The 17,232-nt window shown below is 44.2% G+C and overlaps 1 protein-coding gene across 4 annotated transcripts in view; it reads right to left on the bottom strand.

Annotated features, from left to right (window-relative positions):
* Positions 1-17,232, bottom strand: part of LOC147027286 (uncharacterized) — a 71,389-nt gene that overhangs the window by 49,662 nt on the left and 4,495 nt on the right. For 3 of the 4 annotated variants that reach the window (XM_085883548.1, XM_085883549.1, XM_085883552.1), the window contains exons 2-3: positions 15,636-15,722; positions 10,084-10,185 (exon numbers count right to left, since the gene is read on the bottom strand). In XM_085883548.1, the coding sequence (XP_085739674.1) occupies positions 10,084-10,185; positions 15,636-15,722 (189 nt within the window). The remainder of the gene's footprint in view (positions 1-10,083; positions 10,186-15,635; positions 15,723-17,232) is intronic. The other variant, XM_085883551.1, reaches the window with a different exon arrangement.

Raw genomic sequence — 17,232 nt, 5'->3', positions numbered from 1 at the left:
TTAACACGCATTTGCAAGCTCTTCCAAAAATCTCCAAGGATAAGCAAGTGAACACCATTCATTTTCAATCGACATATCAGGCCTGAATGTCTGTCTTTGTGACATCAGTTTCATGAGCAGTTATTTGCATTATTATATTTGGAAGAACATGTTCCATGGCACAGGGAAGTTGAAATTGGCAAAACAAAAAGAATAACCAACTGTGAAAGGTTTGTATTCATAAAAAAAAAACCATGAACCTGCAATTATCTTTCTTTCTCTGTTGTTTTCCACCAGTTTCTTGAGTCCTTCAAGACTGTAGGCAATCCCCACCCACGTGTGTCTCATAAATCCACTGATGAGCTTGACTACTCTCGATGAAAACAGACCCCTAATCCTACCTGTTACTCAAAAACAATTGATGTTTCTGTGCATTATCATCTCCCTGTTCCCAATTGCCACTTGAAGTCTGATAACCTTCAGAAACTCACAGTGCTTTCAAAAAGTATTCACACATGTTGATTTTTTCACATGTTGTGTAACAGCCTGAATTTAAAATGGATTAAAAATAATTTTTTCTCACCGATCTTCAGAAAATACTCCACAATGACAAAGTGAAAACATGTTTTTGGAAATTTTTACAAATATATCGAAAATTACAGCTTCAAGTCTTCTTGGGTGTCTCCATCAGCTTTGCACATCTGGATTTGGGAATTTCTCCCACTCTTCCTTGCAGATTTGCTCAAGCTCTGTCAAGTTGGATGCGGAGAATCTGTGAGCAGCAATATTCAAGTCTTTCCACACATTTTCAATGGGATTCAAGTCTGACCTTTGCTGGGCCACTCAAGGACATTCACATTTTTGTTCTGAAGCCATTTCCGTGTTGCTTTGGCTGCATGCTTGGGGTCATTGTCCTGTTGGAACATTAATCTTCACCACAGTCCAAGGTCTTTTGCACTCTGAAGCAGGTTCTCCTCAAGGATTTGCCAGTATTTGGTTCCATTCATTATTTCCTCTATCCTTACAAGTTTCCCAGTTCCAACCACTGAAAAGCATCCCCAGTGCATAATGCTGCCACCACCATGCTTCATGGTCGGGATGGTGTTAAATGGGTGATGAGCTGTGCTCGGTTTCTGACAGACGTAGTGCTTTGCATTCATGCCAAATAGTTCAATTTTTGATTTATGAGACCACAGAATCTTTCTCCTCAAGCTCTCAGACGCTTCCACATGCCTTTCTGCAAACTCCAGGCATGCTGTCTGTCATGTGCCATTTTCTCAGGGATGGCTTCCGTCTGGCCACTCTCCCAGAAAGCTTCGATTTGTGAAGTGCTGCAGAGATTGTTGTCCTTCTGTCAGGTTCTGTCATTTCAGCCAAGGAACTCTGTTGTTCTATCAGAGTGGTCATTCGATTATCGGTCACCTCCCTGACCAAGGTCCTTCTCTCCCAGTTGTTCAGTTTTCTTGGATGGTCAGATCTTGGAAGAGTGTGGGGTCATGTTGGTCAGGTCAGGTATGGGAGCATGTGCCAGAACAGCGCGTCGCTGCGTCCACTTTCCGCCGGTACTCCAGGGGCCTCCGTCTGGCCTTCCCCCATGCAGATGCCAGGCCCATCCCCATCTCCTTGAGATGCTGGTCAACCTGCTGCAACCACGAGGCACGTGGTCGGCCCATTGTCCTCCTCCACTCACGAGACTCCATCGCCGAGAGAATCTGGTGAGCAGGATCAGCGTCAGCAAAACGAGCCACCTGTCCATACAGCCGCAACTGACGCTCACGGACCATGCAGGTAACAAATCTCATCCGAGTCTCTCTGAGCAACCGCTCGTTGGACACAAAATCTGACCAGCGATAGCCAAGTATTCTCTGAAGAGACCAGGTACCAAAGGAATTAAGTCTCCATCTCAGATTCTTGGTCAGAGTCCAAGTCTCGCATCCATCGAGCAAATCTGGAAGCACCAAGGACCTAAAGACTCGGACTTTCGTCCTCCCGCACAGGTACCGGCAGCGCCACACCCCATGATCCAGTGAACCCATGACTCCCCAGGCCCGACCCAGACGTCTCTTGACCTCTGACTCACAGCCAGCAGAGACATGAATATCACTGCCAAGGTAAGTGAATCTCTCCATGACCTCAACATCCTCACCACAAACAGACACAGACAGGAAAGCAGCATCCAAGATGTCATTGAAAGACTGGATCTTAGTTTTGACCCAATAAACCCATAATCCCAGCGGCTCAGACTCCTCATTCAGCACCTCAAGGGCCCCCAAAAGGATATCTAAAGTCTCCGCAAAGATGACTGCATCATCTGCGAAATCAAGGTCCGAGATCTTGACATTCCCAAACGATGCACGGCAGCTTGATCTTTCCGACATCCTCCATAAAATCCAGTCCATGCAAGTGCTGAAAAGTGTGGGGGCCAGTAAACACCCCTGACAAACTCCAGTAACAACTGGAAATAAGTCAGAGATGGTACCACCACACTTCACAGCACTCTCAGTTCCAGAGTAGAGTTCAGAAATCAGATTGATCAGTTTTGGTGGCACCCCACAAAGACCAAGAATCCTCCAGAGGGCATCCCGATTCACTGAATCAAACGCTTTACAGAGATCAACATCGGCTGCAAGCAGCGCCTGCCGAAACTCTCGTCTGTGTTCAGTGAGGACACGAAGAGCAAGGATACGGTCAATCATTGACTTCTTTGGTGTAAAGCCTGACTGCTCTGGACGCTGGTGCTCAAGCAGATGGTGGCGAACCCTATCAAGAATTATCCGAGCAAAATCCTTGCCCGGCACTGAGAGCAGCGTCACCCCTCGGTGGTTGTTGCAGTCTTGCGATCACCCTTCCCTTTCCAGAGAGGGACAACAAGGCCCCTCTTCCAATCAGTTGGGATGATGCCCGTGTTCCAGGCAGAGCACAAAACTGCATGCAACAACACCAGTGCAGCATTTCCACCAGCCTTGAGAAGATCAGCATGGATGCCACAGATCCCTGGAGCTTTACCCCGTTTCAACCGGTTCACCGCAGCCCGTGTTTCCACAAGCGAAGGTGGACCACAGTTGACTGGAGGGTCAGCAACAGGGATTGTAACACCCTTGATGTCCAACTCTACAGCTGGTGGATCAGCCTGGTACAACCGCTCAAAGAAACCAGCCCAGCGGGCCTTCACTTCAGACTCCTCCGTCAAGAGCCTAACACTCTCTGCTCTAACTGCAGTGCTCCGAGGGATGGGCTTGGATGAACGCGATGCGCGAATTCCCCTGTGAGCGGGATGAGAATCACCTGCCACAGGTGATGCTCTCCCACCTCACAGATTCCTCGTACATAGACCTCCGTGTCCACCCTTAGTGCACATGCAGTTTTACGCCTCAGCTCCCTGAACAGTTCAGCTCTGCCATTCAGCCTGGCCCTGCGACTCTGGTCAATGGTATCCAGTGTCCGTAGAGACAAAATTATTCTTTGCCCTGTGGTGAGTTCCAAGACATCCACCGGCAACATCAAGGACGGTGGTCTTGAAGGCACTCCACAACTCTTCAGGACCCCCCAAAGCACCCAGACACCCCAAATGTCCACTCAGCCTGTTTGCAAACTCCTCAGCTACTCTCTCATCCTTGAGCTTGCCAACATCCAGCCTAGGCTGGGATGGTACCATTCTCCAGGATTTAAGGTGCAGCTTTCGAGTTGCTACAACAAGCCGGTGGTCAGTATTGAGGAACTGAGCACTCCGGTAGACCTTGCAGTTCTGGATCATCCTCCAGCGATCGTCAACGAGGACATGGTCAATCTCCTTTTCCACACCGCCAGCATTGGAATACCAAGCCCAGCGATGAGCTTGTGGGCGCTGAAACCATGAACCAGCCACCCTGAGTCCATGACTTCTTGCAAAGTCAAGGAACTTCGTGCTATTCTGGTTCAGAGTTCCTGACCCATGGGGACCAACACATATCTGATAACCATTCCTATCATTTCCAGTCGAAGCATTGAAATCCCCCAAGACCAGAAGTGTATCTCGTCTGGGGCACTGATCAACCACAGACTCGAGCGTGGCGTAGAATGTGTCCTTCACGGTGAGGTTACTCGCCTCAGTCGGAGCATAGACAGAGACCAGGGAAATGACACCGAAAGAGTGACGAACCCTGAGTCTCATAATACGCTCGTTGATCGGTGTTACCTCAATTATCATTGGGGTCAGCTTAGTGGACACAGCGACAACTCCTTGACGATGGTAACCATCAGGGCGACCAGACCATAGAAGGTGGAACCACCCACCATTATCTCGCCGCAATCCGGTCTCCGAACCTCAGAGAGTACTGCAATAACGATGTCCAAACGCTTGAGCTGAGATGATAACAGAGACAGGTGATCATCCTCCCTTCGGGATAGGACATTCCAGGCACCCACCCGAAGGGACCACCTCAGGCTAACCCAAGGAGACCGCCGTCTGGTGGACGACACCTCAGCACCACTCTGACACACTCTCCCGCAATCTGACCCAGGGATGTTACGCCGTGGTTTCCCTCCTTTCATCAAAGATTGGGGGTCCCGAAGTCTTTGCCCCAATCCCGTAATCCGGTGAGCTGCCATGCGAAGGGAAGCTGCGGAGGAGGTACTCTTACGGAGTGGGTTTTCAGATGTTTTTGCGTTTTGCGGAATGAAGAGTTTTACGGAGGCTGGAGTGCAAATCCTGCCACCAACCTCCGAATAAAAAGTAACCCAACTGCAGGAGGATGTCCGCAGACACAGTTGGGCACTAGATATGGATGGCCGATGGCTCACAAGGAGCTCCTCCGCCCTTTGACAGGTTTTTTTTTAATCCTGCTGGGTGTCCATATCCAAACACCCAGTCCAACAGTCATATTGGAGTGTGGGTTATGTCAGGTCAGGCCAGATAAGATCTGCGACTTGCTGCAGGTATCATATAAAGCTGTACTAACCTGTTCTATGGTTGGGTTGTCGGCGACTAAAGCATCTCCGCCACCAGATTTCTTGGTGAGGAGGGTGTTTGGATATGGACACCAAGCAGGATCAAAAACAAAACCTGTTAAAGGGCGGAAAAGCTCCTTGTGAGCGAACGGCCATCCATATCTCGTGCCCAACTGTGTCTGCGGACGTCCTCCTGCAGTTGGGTCACTTCATATTAGGAGGTTGGTGGCAGGATTTGTACTCCGGCCACTGTAAAACCCTTCAATGCGCAAAACACCAAAACGCAAATAAATCTGAAAACCCACTCCGTGGGAGTACCTCCTGTGCAGCTTCCATTCGCAGGACAGCTCACCGGATGACGGGATTGGGGCAAAGCCTTGGGGACCCCCAATCTTTGATAATAGGAGGGAAACCACGGAGTAACATTCCCGGGTCAGATTGCAGGAATGTGCGTCGGAGTGGTGCTGAGGTGTCGTCCACCAGACGGCAGTCTCCTTGGGTTTACGTGAGGCGATCCCATCGGGTGGGTGCCTGGAATGTCCTATCCCGAAGAGAGGATGATCACCTGTCTCTGTTATCATCTGAGCTCAAGCGTTTGGACATCGGTATTGCAGCACTCTCTGAGGTTCGGAGACCGGATTGCTGCGAGATCAAGGTGGGTGGTTAAACATGCCATTGGTCTAATCACTCTGATGGTTACCATGCCCAAGGAGTTGCTGTCGCTTTCTCCAATAAGCTGACTCCAATTATAATTGAGGTAACACCGGTCAACGAGCACATTATGAGACAATGTATTAGTCACTCATTGGGTATCATTTCCCTGGTCTCTGTTTATGCTCCGACTGAGGTGATAGATTGGCATTGAACTTGCTTTCTTAGGGAATGACTGTACCCAAACAATGCCAGGAAGATTCGCCCCTCAACATTACAGAACCACAAGACCCCTTTACTGTTGGAAAAAGCACTCTGGGTTGCAGAGATCTTTTGGTTGGTGCCATACTTGCACTCGTCCATTTGTCGAGAACGTGGAGAAGGACGATTCATCTGACCACCTCACATTTCTCCAATGCTCGGTGGTCCTTTCCTCCGCTTTTTGCACCACTCGACTCACAGATGTGCATTGCCAGGTAGGATGAATGGTTTGTGCATGGCAACCCGACTATGGTATCCTGGTCTGTGTAGTTCTCAACAGATTGTTTTTGATGAAACTGGCTGCTCACTCCCCAGGTTGAAATTTACAGTCAATTGATCTGCAGTTGATCGCCTGCTTTGCCTTGCACTTCAAATTCATGCATGGACATCACAATCCTGCAGTATTTGCTTCCGCACACTGTTGCCCTTTGCTGATGATATGTTTCCATCATAGTACATGGGCCACACCTGTGTTTAAGCAGTTGCTCTTCATATACCTGTCGTCCCTTATTTACACAGGTGTTTCCATTTTTTGTCCACTACCTGTAATTTTAGAAAGAGTTTTCCATGGCACAGGGAAGTTGAAATACGCAAAACAAAAGCATAATTCACTGTGAAAGATTTGTTTCATTGAAATTAAAAAAAAAAAAAAAAAAAAAACATGACACTGTGATGATCTTTCCCTTCGCCACCGAAGGATTGATTTTAGTAAACATCCAGATCCATATCCAGATACCAGAATTATTTGTCATTCTTTCCCATTGAGAGAGAGGGACAAAACTATATCTAGCACAATATCTCAAAAGGTTAGACGGATTATGACAAAACTTAGTGGGCAGGTTGAATGTGTGATGAGAACGAATCGATTAGATTTTGATGAAGATCTGGATCCAAATTCCAAAATTTTTTAATTCTTCCACATTGATAGAGAAGTCAAAACAATACACAAGTACAATTCACAGTGTAACACGATATCTCCAAAAGTAATGAACGGATGACAAAACTTGATTGATAAGTTGGGAAGGCAAAAAGAACAAGTAAATTAGATTTTGGTGAAGGGCCTGATTCAGATTCAGCCTATCATTGGGATACAAAAGGTAAACTGTTCAGCCTGGTTGAGGTATGCGCCCTCCCGAGTGCCATTGTCGTTTAAATGATTCTTCACCATCGAGAGATGGGACCAAAAACTAAATACAGCAACATATCGTACAGCACGATATTACGGAAAGTTATGAACGGATTCGGATGAAACTTGGCAGGCAGGTGGGGTGTTTGCCAAGGACGACTTTATTGGGGTTTCAGTGAAGGTCCGCATCTGGATACAAGAATTTTTTAAAGTGATTCTTCACCATTAAGAGATGGGACCAAAACACGCTATAAAGCATGATGTCTCAAAACGTTGTGGACGGATTTGGACGAAACTTGGGAGACAAGTTGGGTGTGTGACAAGGTGATGCCGATTCAATTTTGGTGAAGATCTGGATCTGGATGCTGGAATTTAAAAGTGAGTCTTCACAATTGAGAGATGGGGTGAAAACGAATTATGGCATGATATTTCAAAAGGTTTGACCAATTATGGCAAAACTTGCTGGATGAGTGTATAGGTGACCAGAACAAGCTGATCAGATTTTGTTTAAGGTCTGAATGCAGATCCGGCCGATCATTGGGCTACAAAACGTAAAATGTTCTGCTTGGCTCAGGTATGTGTCCCACCAAATGCCTTTCTGGTCTCCTATTTTTTTCTCGAGTCCGAGACTACTCCCAATCCTGTTATGGTGGCTCCCCTACCCACTGATGAGTTTTACTACTCTCAATAAACACTGACCCCTTATCCTGTCACTCTGAAAAAAAATTTGATGCTTCTCTGAGTTATCATCTGCTCACTCCCAGTTACCATTTTCATTCTGTATTTTCACTCTTGCATGCGCCTCGACGTATTTGGAGGGGAAAAACATCAGTACAACTCGAGAGTTCAAAGAAAACGAAACCCACACAGTGTTCAAGTATATACTTCACTTAAATTTTGATAACATAATGATTTTGATGATAATTGAAAAAAAATCCGGAAATTTAGTGCCACCAAAGCAGTCTCATATAAAACCTTGATATAATGCAATAAGACGATGTTATGCAGCAGTTTAGGAGATGGAGAATTTATTCATCACCATGGAATGCAGCGTCAATTGGCATGGTACATCGCAATATCGGCGGCCTCTTCTTCACCCCGATACTGCACCCATTCACATGCCACGCCCTCTCTTGCTATATGTCGATAAAAAAGCATGGTTCTTGGAAGCATTATGAAGGCGATTTGTGTTCTACAGTGCTCATGTCGATAATTATATTCCAATAAATGGCTTTAAGAAGTTTAATGGCATATACGAAAATCGATTCCGGGTTTTGAGGCCCAGTCACACCTTGATGATTTAGCAAGCAATGGCAACGTATCAAAATGTATGTAAAACGCTGGCTTACGTTGAACTTTTGATGTTTTTTTTTAAAGATGCGGACGTATTCATAGCGAGTTGGTCGTATGCATAACATATTAGTAACGGACACAGAACGTTTCGTTGTCTTATCGATAACTTGTACCAACGAATGCTGAGCCTGTTGTCGGCGTTCACAACCTATGCCCAACGATAGTCTAACTTATGCATAGCGCTGCACGTATCACCGATGATCACGTGGCGTAGCCTATTAAAAGGCTGCCGCACAACGATTCAAATCATCACGGCCAGAAAAATTTTACGACGTCCTTGCCGTATGCCTCACACGTTCCGCATGCGATGGGAATAAGTCGTACGCACGATATGCGAACGTTGGCACACGTCGACAAAAGTTACTTGAAAGCTACTCATAAGTCAAAACACGTCGAGCTAATGTCTTGCGTACCCGAAAGTTATTTCTAACTTATGAGTAACGTGGTTTAAACCAATTCCTAACATATTTCCAATGCACATTGACGTATGTAGACGTATTTGATTGACGTCTTCTGGACGACCAAAGAACTAAATGAACGTGTTTCTAACTTACAACTCCCATATAATGGCGTACTGGCAGCGTTTAGGGGAATTGCTATATAAAAATGGGCTTCACACAAGGAGGAACCCGTCAGTGTTCCAGACTCCATGGTGTTTTTTTTTTTTCTTCTTCATAACGGTGATATTGACACTTCGATTTCTAGTGAAGTTATTATTTAAATCATTGAGCGGCAGCCTATTAATTATATTATATTATAACCGCACTAGAAATTGAGGCGTCAACATCAATGTCATGCCAAAGAAAAAAAAAAAAACCATGGAGTCTGGAACACTGACGCGAAACATTACCTCGACGTGTTTCGACTTTTGAGTAACTTTCAAGCAAGGAGTGTCGACGTGTCTCAACGATCGCGTAGCGTGTTAACAACATGTCACTCATAGGTTATAAATAAGTTTCAGGTTCGCTAAACATTACCCTGACGTCTTTCAGCCTATGAGTAACTTAAAAGTAACGTGTGTTGACGTGTGTCAATGATCGCGCAAAGTGCCTACAACACGTTACTCATAGGTTATAAATAAGTTTCGGGTACGCGAAACATGACCTCGACGTGTTTCGACTTTTGAGTAACTTACAAGGAACGTGTGTCAACGATTGCATAACGTACCTAAAACTTATGGCCAGCGTAGCGGAACTTCTGAGTCATACGCTGGCATAAGTCGTAAAATTTCAAGCATGCTAAAATTTGAGGACAACTGCAAAGTACAACGATGAAAGCCAGCGTACTACGACGTCTGGCAGTGTTTTTCAGCGTGCTCTCAATGTTTCCAAAACTTACCCATAACGTATTGGACGTGCGCCAGCGTTTTAGACAAATTTTTCAAAAATCGGCATTAGCTGACTGAAACGTCAAGGTGTGACTGGGCGTTAACCAGCGTTTTGCCTCAAGTCTATTACATCACTCAATCTAACATGTTACCTTCGATCTTCAGGCTGTTGTTTCTGTCCTTTTTACATCCTTAAAAACAGTACACGTCTTGTTTGGAAAGAATTTCATTTTTCCTTGACTGCTAGGCAGGCAAAAGGAGTAAAAATATTGTCTCACACTCTCTGTGAATACCCAGTGGGGACAAGTACAGAGCTGAAGTACAGTCATGATAAACTTCAGATTCGTTTTCCGATTCATGATCAAAATATAACAAAATATAAGACAGAAAGAGGGATGGATGATGGACATGAACCAATTTCTTCACAACGATGTTCACTTTGCATGCGCGGGGTAATTACCTTTTCACGAAAAGCATTCAAATATGGGGAACTTTTCTCTCCACACGGCTTAAGAACCACCGGCTGAATGGCCAGAGGAGGAAGAGTCCAATTTGTGTGTTTCTGCAGAAGAACAGCATGAAAACAAAAGATGTTTCAATATTGGAATAATGACAAGACTGGACACTTCAACTGATAAACTTTCACTGACAAACTAGTTACCATATTAACTTGTGAAGCAACTCACCATTTATAATCATATTATCAGCCAACCCAGCTAAAGACCGAATGTAATGGGGAAAAATATATCAAAAAAGAATGTTGTTTCACACGCATTGGCAAGCTCTTCCAACAATATCCAAGGATAAGCAAGTGAACAACATTCATTTTCCATCGACATATCAGGCCTGAATGTCTGTCTTTGTGACATCAGTTTAATGAGCAGTTATTTGCATTATTGTATTTGGAAGAACATGTTTCATGGCACAGGGAGGTTGAAATTGGCAAAACAAAAAGAATAACCAACTGTGAAAGGTTTGTATTCATAAAAAAAAAAACCATGAACCTGCAATTATCTTTCTTTCTCTGTTGTTTTCCACCAGTTTATTGAGTCCTTCAAGACTGTAGGCAATCCCCACCCACGTGTGTCTCATAAATCCACTGATGAGCTTGACTACTCTTGATGAAAACAGACCCCTAATCCTACCTGTTACTCAAAAACAATTGATGTTTCTGTGCATTATCATCTCCCTGTTCCCAATTGCCACTTGAAGTCTGATAACCTTCAGAAACTCGCAGTGCTTTCAAAAAGTATTCACACATGTTGATTTTTTCACATGTTGTGTTACAGCCTGAATTTAAAATGGATTAAAAATAATTTTTTCTTTCCGATCTACAGAAAATACCCCATAATGACAAAGTGAAAACATGTTTTTGGAAATTTTTACAAATTTATTGAAAATTACAGCTTCAAGTCCACTTGGGTGTCTGCATCAGCTTTGCACATCTGGATTTGGGGAGTTTCTCCCTTTCTTCCTTGCAGATTTACTCAAGCTCTGTCAAGTTGGATGCGGAGAATCGGTGAGCAGCAATATTCAAGTCTTTCCACAGATTTTCGATGGGATTCAAGTCTTACCTTTGGCTGGGCCACTCAAGGATGTTCACATTGTTGTTTTGAAGCCATTCCAGTGTTGCTTTGGCTGCATGTTTGGGGTCATTGTCCTGTTGGAACATTAATCTTCACCACAGTCAAAGGTCTTTTGCACTCTGAAGCAGGTACTCCTCAAGGATGTGCCTGCATTTGGTTCCAGTTATTACTTCCTCTATCCTTACAAGTCTCCCAGTTCCTACCACTGAAAATCATCCCCAGTGCATAATGCTGCCACCACCATGCTTCACAGTCAGGATAGTATGACATGGGTGATGAGCCGTGCTCGGTTTTTGACAGACGTAGTGCTTTGCATTCATGCCAAATAGTTCAATTTTTGTCTCATTAGACCACAGAATGTTTCTCCTCAAGCTCTCAGACTCTTCCCCATGCCTTTTTGCAAACTCCAGGCATGCTGTCTTGTGCCATTTCCTCAGGGGTGGCTTCCGTCTGGCCACTCTCCCATAAAGCCTCGATTTGTGAAGTGCTGCAGAGATTGATGTCCTTCTGTCAGGTTCTCTCATCTCAGCCAAGGAAATCTGTTGTTCTCTGAGAGTGGTCATTCGATTATCGGTAACCTCTCTGACCAAGGTCCTTCTGGCCCAGTTGTTCAGTTTTGTTTGATAATCAGATCTTGGAAGAGTGTGCGGTCATGTTAGAGTGTGGATTATGTCAGGTCAGGCCAGATCAGATCTGCGACTTGCAACAGCTATCATATAAACCTGTACGAACCTGTTCCATGGTTGGGTTGTCGGCGACTAAACCATCTCCCCACCAGGTTTTTTGGTGAGGAGGGTGTTTGGATATGGACACCCAGCAGGATTAAAAACAAAACCTGTCAAAGGGCGGAGGAGCTCCTTGTGAGAGAATGGCCATCCATATCTCGTGCCCAACTGTGTCTGTGGACATCCTCCTGCAGTTGGGTTACTTCTTATTAAGAGGTTGGTGGCAGGATTTGCACTCCAGCCACAGTAAAACCCTTCAATGCGCAAAATACAAAAACGCAAAAAAAAAAATCTGAAAACCCACTCCGTCAGAGTACCTCCTGTGCAGCTTCCCTTCGCAGGGCAGCTCACCGGATGACGGGATTGGGGCAAAGCCTTCGGGACCTCAAATCTTTGATAATAGGAGGGAAACCACGGGTAACATTCCCGGGTCAGATTGCAGGAATGTGCGTCGGAGTGGTGCTGAAGTGTCGTCCACTAGACGGCAGTCTCCTTGGGTTTACGTGAGGTGATCTCATCAGGTGGGTGCCTGGAATGTCCTATCCCGAAGAGAAGATGATCACCTGTCTCTGTTATCATCTGAGCTGAAGCGTTTGGACATCGGTATTGCAGCACTCTCTGAGGTTCGGAGACCGGATTGTGGCGAGATCATGGCGGGTGTTTGCACATACCATTGGTCTGATCACTCTGATGGTTACCATGCCAAAGGAGTTGCTGTAGCTGTGTCCAATAAGCTGACTCCAATGATAATTGAGGTAACACCGGTCAACGAGCACATTATGAGACAAAGTATTCGTCACTCATTGGGTGTCATTTCCCTGGTCTCTGTTTATGCTCCGACTGAGGCGAGAGATTGGCATTGAACGTGCTTTCTTCAGGAATGACTGCACCCAAACAATGCCAGGAAGATTCGCCCCACAACATTGCAGAACCACAAGACCCCTTTACTGTTGGAAAAAAGCACACGGGTTGCAGAGATCTTTCGGTTGGCGCCATAGGTGCACTCATCCATTTGTCGAGAACTTGGAAAGGACGATTCATCTGACCACCTCACATTTCTCCAATGCTCGCTTGTCCTTTCCTCTACTTTTTGCACCACTTGACTCACAGATGTGCATTGCCAGGTATGATGAGTGGTTTGTGCACTGCAACCCAACGATGGTATCCCAGTCTATGGAGTTCTCAGCAGACTGTTTTTGATGAAACTGGCTGCTCACTCCCCAGGTTGAAATTTACAGTCAATTGATCTGCAGTTGCTCGCCTGCTTTGCCATGCACTTCAAATTCATGCATGGACATCACGATCCTGCAGTATGTGCTTCTGCCCACTGTTGCCCTTTGCTGATGATGTGTTTCCCTCAGAGTACATGGGCCACACCAGTGTTGAAGCCGTTGCTCTTCATATACTTGGTGTCCCTCAACAACACAGGTGTTTCCATTTTTTGTCCACTACCTGTAATTTTATAAAGAGTTTTCCATTGCACAGGGAAGTTGAAATACACAAAACAAAAGCATAATTCACTGTGAAAGATTTGTTTCATTGAAAAAATAAAAATAAAAAAACATGACACTGTGATGATCTTTCCATCCGCCACCAAAGGACTGATTTTCGTGAAGATCCAGATCCATATCCAGATACCAGAATTATTTGTCATTCTTTCCCATTGAGAGATAAGGTCAAAACAATATAGCACAATACCTCAAAAGGTTAGACGGATTACGACAAAACTTGGTGGGCAGGTTGAATGTGTGATGAAAACCAATCGATTCGATTTTGATTAAGATTCATATCTGGATCCAAATACCAAAATTTTTTAATTCTTCCACAATGATAGAGAAGTTAAAACAATACATAAGTACACTGCACAATATAACACGATATCTCAAATAGTCATGAACGGATTATGACAAATCTTCATTGATATTTTGGGTGGGTTAAAAGAACAAGTTCATTAGATTTTGGTGAAGGTCCTGATTCAGAGCCAGCCTATCATTGGGATACAAAACGTAAACTGTTCAGCCTGGTGGAGGTATGCGCTCTCCCGAGTGCCATTCCAGTTTACATGATTCTTCACCATCGAGAGATGGGACCAAAAACTATAAAACATATCGAAAAACGATATTCCGAAAAGTTATGAATGGATTTGGATGAAACTTGGTGGGCAGGTGGGGTGTGTTCCAAGGACGACTTGATTCGGGTTTCATTGAAGGTCCGGATCTGGATACAATAATTTTTAAAGTGATTCTTCACCATTAAGAGATGGGACCAAAAGCGATATAAAGCATGATATCTCAAAACGTTGTGTACAGATTTGGACGAAACTTGGGAGACAAGTTGGGTGTGTGACAAGGTGAAGCCGATTCAATTTTGGTGAAGATCTGGATCGGGAAACTGGAATTTTAAAGTGATTATTCACAATTGAGAGATGGGGTTAAAAAGATTTATGGCATGATATTTCAAAAAGTGGAACTGATGAGGCAAAACTTGTTGGATGAGTGTGTCGGTGACCAGAACAAGATGATCAGATTTTGTTTAAGGTCTGAATGCAGATCCGGCCTATCAGTGGGCAACAAAACGTAAAATGTTCTGCTTGGCTCAGGTATGTGTCCCACCAAGTGCCTTTCTCGTCACCTATTTGTTTCTCGAGTCCGAGACTACTCCCAAGCCTGTCATGGTGGCTCCCCTACACATTCATGAGTTTTACTACTCTCGATAAACACCAACCCCTTATCCTGTCACTCCGAAAAAAATTTTTGATGCTTCTCCGAGTTATCATCTGCACACTCCCAGTCACCAATTTCATTCTGATAACCTCTGTATTTTCACTCTTGCATGCGCCTTGACGTATTTGGAGGAGAAAAAAAAAAGTATAACTCGAGATTTCAAAGAAAACGAAACCCCACACAGTGTTCAAGTATATACTGTACTTTAATTTTGATAACATAATGATTTTGAAGATAATTGAAAAAAATCCGGAAATTTAGTGCCACCAAAGCAGTCTCATATAAAACCTTGATACATTGCAATAAGACGATGTTAAGCAGCAATTTAGGAGATGGAGAATTTATTCATCACCATAGAATGCAGCTTCAATCAGCATGGTATAACGCAATATTGGCGGCTTCTTCTTCACCCGGATACTGCACCCATTCACATGCCACGCTCTCTCTTGCTATATGTCGATATATAGCATGGTTCTTAGAAGCATTATGAAGGCGATTTGTGTTCTGCAGTTTTCATGTCGATAATTATATTCAAATAAATGGCTTAAAGAGGTTTAATGGCATATAAATAAATAGATTCCGAGTTTTACCGCCGTTTTTCCTCAAGTCTATTACATCACTCGATCTAACATGTTCCCTTTGATCTTCAGGCCTGTTGTTTCTGTCCTTTATAATATCCTGAAAAACAGTATACTTCTTGTTTGGAATGAATTTCATTTTTCCTTCACTGCCAGGCAGGCAAAAGGAGAAAAAATATTGTCTCACACTCTCTGTGAATACGCAGTCAGGACAAGTTCAGAGCTGAAGTACAGTCATGACAAACTTAAGATTCATTTCCCATTGATGTTCAAAATATAACATTAGATTTATACAAGTTGTTCCTTGATCATCAACTGATAAGACAGAAAGAGGGATGGATGATGGACATGAACCAATTTCTTCACAACGATGTTCACTTTGCATGCGCGGGGTAATTACCTTTTCACGAAGAGCATTCACGTACGGGGTCCTTTTCTCACCACACGGCTCAATGGCCAGAGGAGGAAGAGTCCGATTTGTGTGTTTCTGCAGAAGAACAGCATGAAAACAAAAGATGTTTCAATATTGGAATAATGACAAGACTGGACACTTCAACTGATAAATTTCACTGACAAACTGGTTACCATATTAACTTGTGAAGCAACTCACCATTTATAATCATTATCAGCCAACCCAGCTGAAGACCGAATGTAATGGGGAAAAAATATATCAAAAAAGAATGGGGTTTAACCACTGACTCTAATACAAACCCCGAGCAGGGGAGGTTCCAGTCCTTCTCTCGAGGAGTCTATGGGTTTAACACCCATTTGCAAGCTCTTCCAAAAATCTCCAAGGATAAGCAAGTGAACACCATTCATTTTCAATCGACATATCAGGCCTGAATGTCTGTCTTTGTGACATCAGTTTAATGAGCAGTTATTTGCATTATTGTATTTGGAAGAACATGTTCCATGGAACAGGGAAGTTGAAATGAGCAAAACAAAAAGAATAACTGTGAAAGTTTTGTATTCATTAAAAAAAAAAATAATAAAAAAAAAACATTACCCTGCAATTATCTTTCTTTTTCTGTTGTTTTCCACCAGTTTATTGAGTCCTTCAAGACTGCTGGCAATCCCCACCCACGTGTGTCTCATAAATCCACTGATGAGCTTGACGACTCTCGATGAAAACAGACCCCTTATCCCACCTGTTACTCAAAAAACAATTGATGCTTCTGTACATTATCATCTCCCTGTTCCCAATTGCCACTTTAAGTTGATAACCTTCAGAAACCCACAGTGCTTTCAAAAAGTATTCACACGCCTTGACTTTTTCACATGTTGTTGTGTAACAGCCAGAATTTAAAATGGATTATATATAATTTTTTCTCACCACTCTACAGAAAATACCCCGTAATGGCTGGCCGTTGGTCTGGTCCGCGAGGCTCTGTGGAGGGAGTGCGGTGGTGCCGGCCGCTCCGAAAACGGGCTCGGACCTAACCTACTGTCTCCCCCCAACCTATCGCCTTTGCCTGTATTTGTCCATACCCACTCCCTTAGATTGCAACAAGAAAACAACAAAATTTATCCCCTTTTTATATGTATCCATATATTTTTTGAAATAATTGCTTGTCCCTTACCCCCTCACTGTCTTTGACCGGCTCGCCTATCCTGTCCGTCTACTCCCAACCTCCATGATCCTTTTTGAAGGGGAATTAGGGAGAGACTAGTGACCTTCCTCGAGGCCCTACAAAGCCTCAGAACAACCTCCTCACAATTCAGCAATCTTTCCCAAGGTGGGTCCAGCAGCCTGCGGAAAGTGAAAGGATGGATGGTGCGAAGGGGTACACGTTTCCTCACTATCCTAGCATTTATTAACTTTAAACTACCTCGGGGCTTTTCAAAACGCCTGTCACTTTAAGTAATTGGTTATAGAAACCATGATTCCCGTCGCCTGTGTTGGTGTCCCGTTATAAATTTGGGCCGAGCTGTCAAATTTTCACTCATGCCCTTGCACAATTTCATGGCTGGGCAGCGTGGCTCACATGGCAGGGATT

The sequence above is a fragment of the Eptatretus burgeri genome, chromosome 5 (genome assembly GCF_056783735.1).
Source record: "Eptatretus burgeri isolate ZD-2024b chromosome 5, Ebu_testis_v1, whole genome shotgun sequence".
NCBI lineage: Eukaryota > Metazoa > Chordata > Myxini > Myxiniformes > Myxinidae > Eptatretus > Eptatretus burgeri.
The sequence above is the reverse complement of the archived record's forward strand: the minus strand, read 5'-3'. Positions and strand labels throughout refer to the sequence as shown.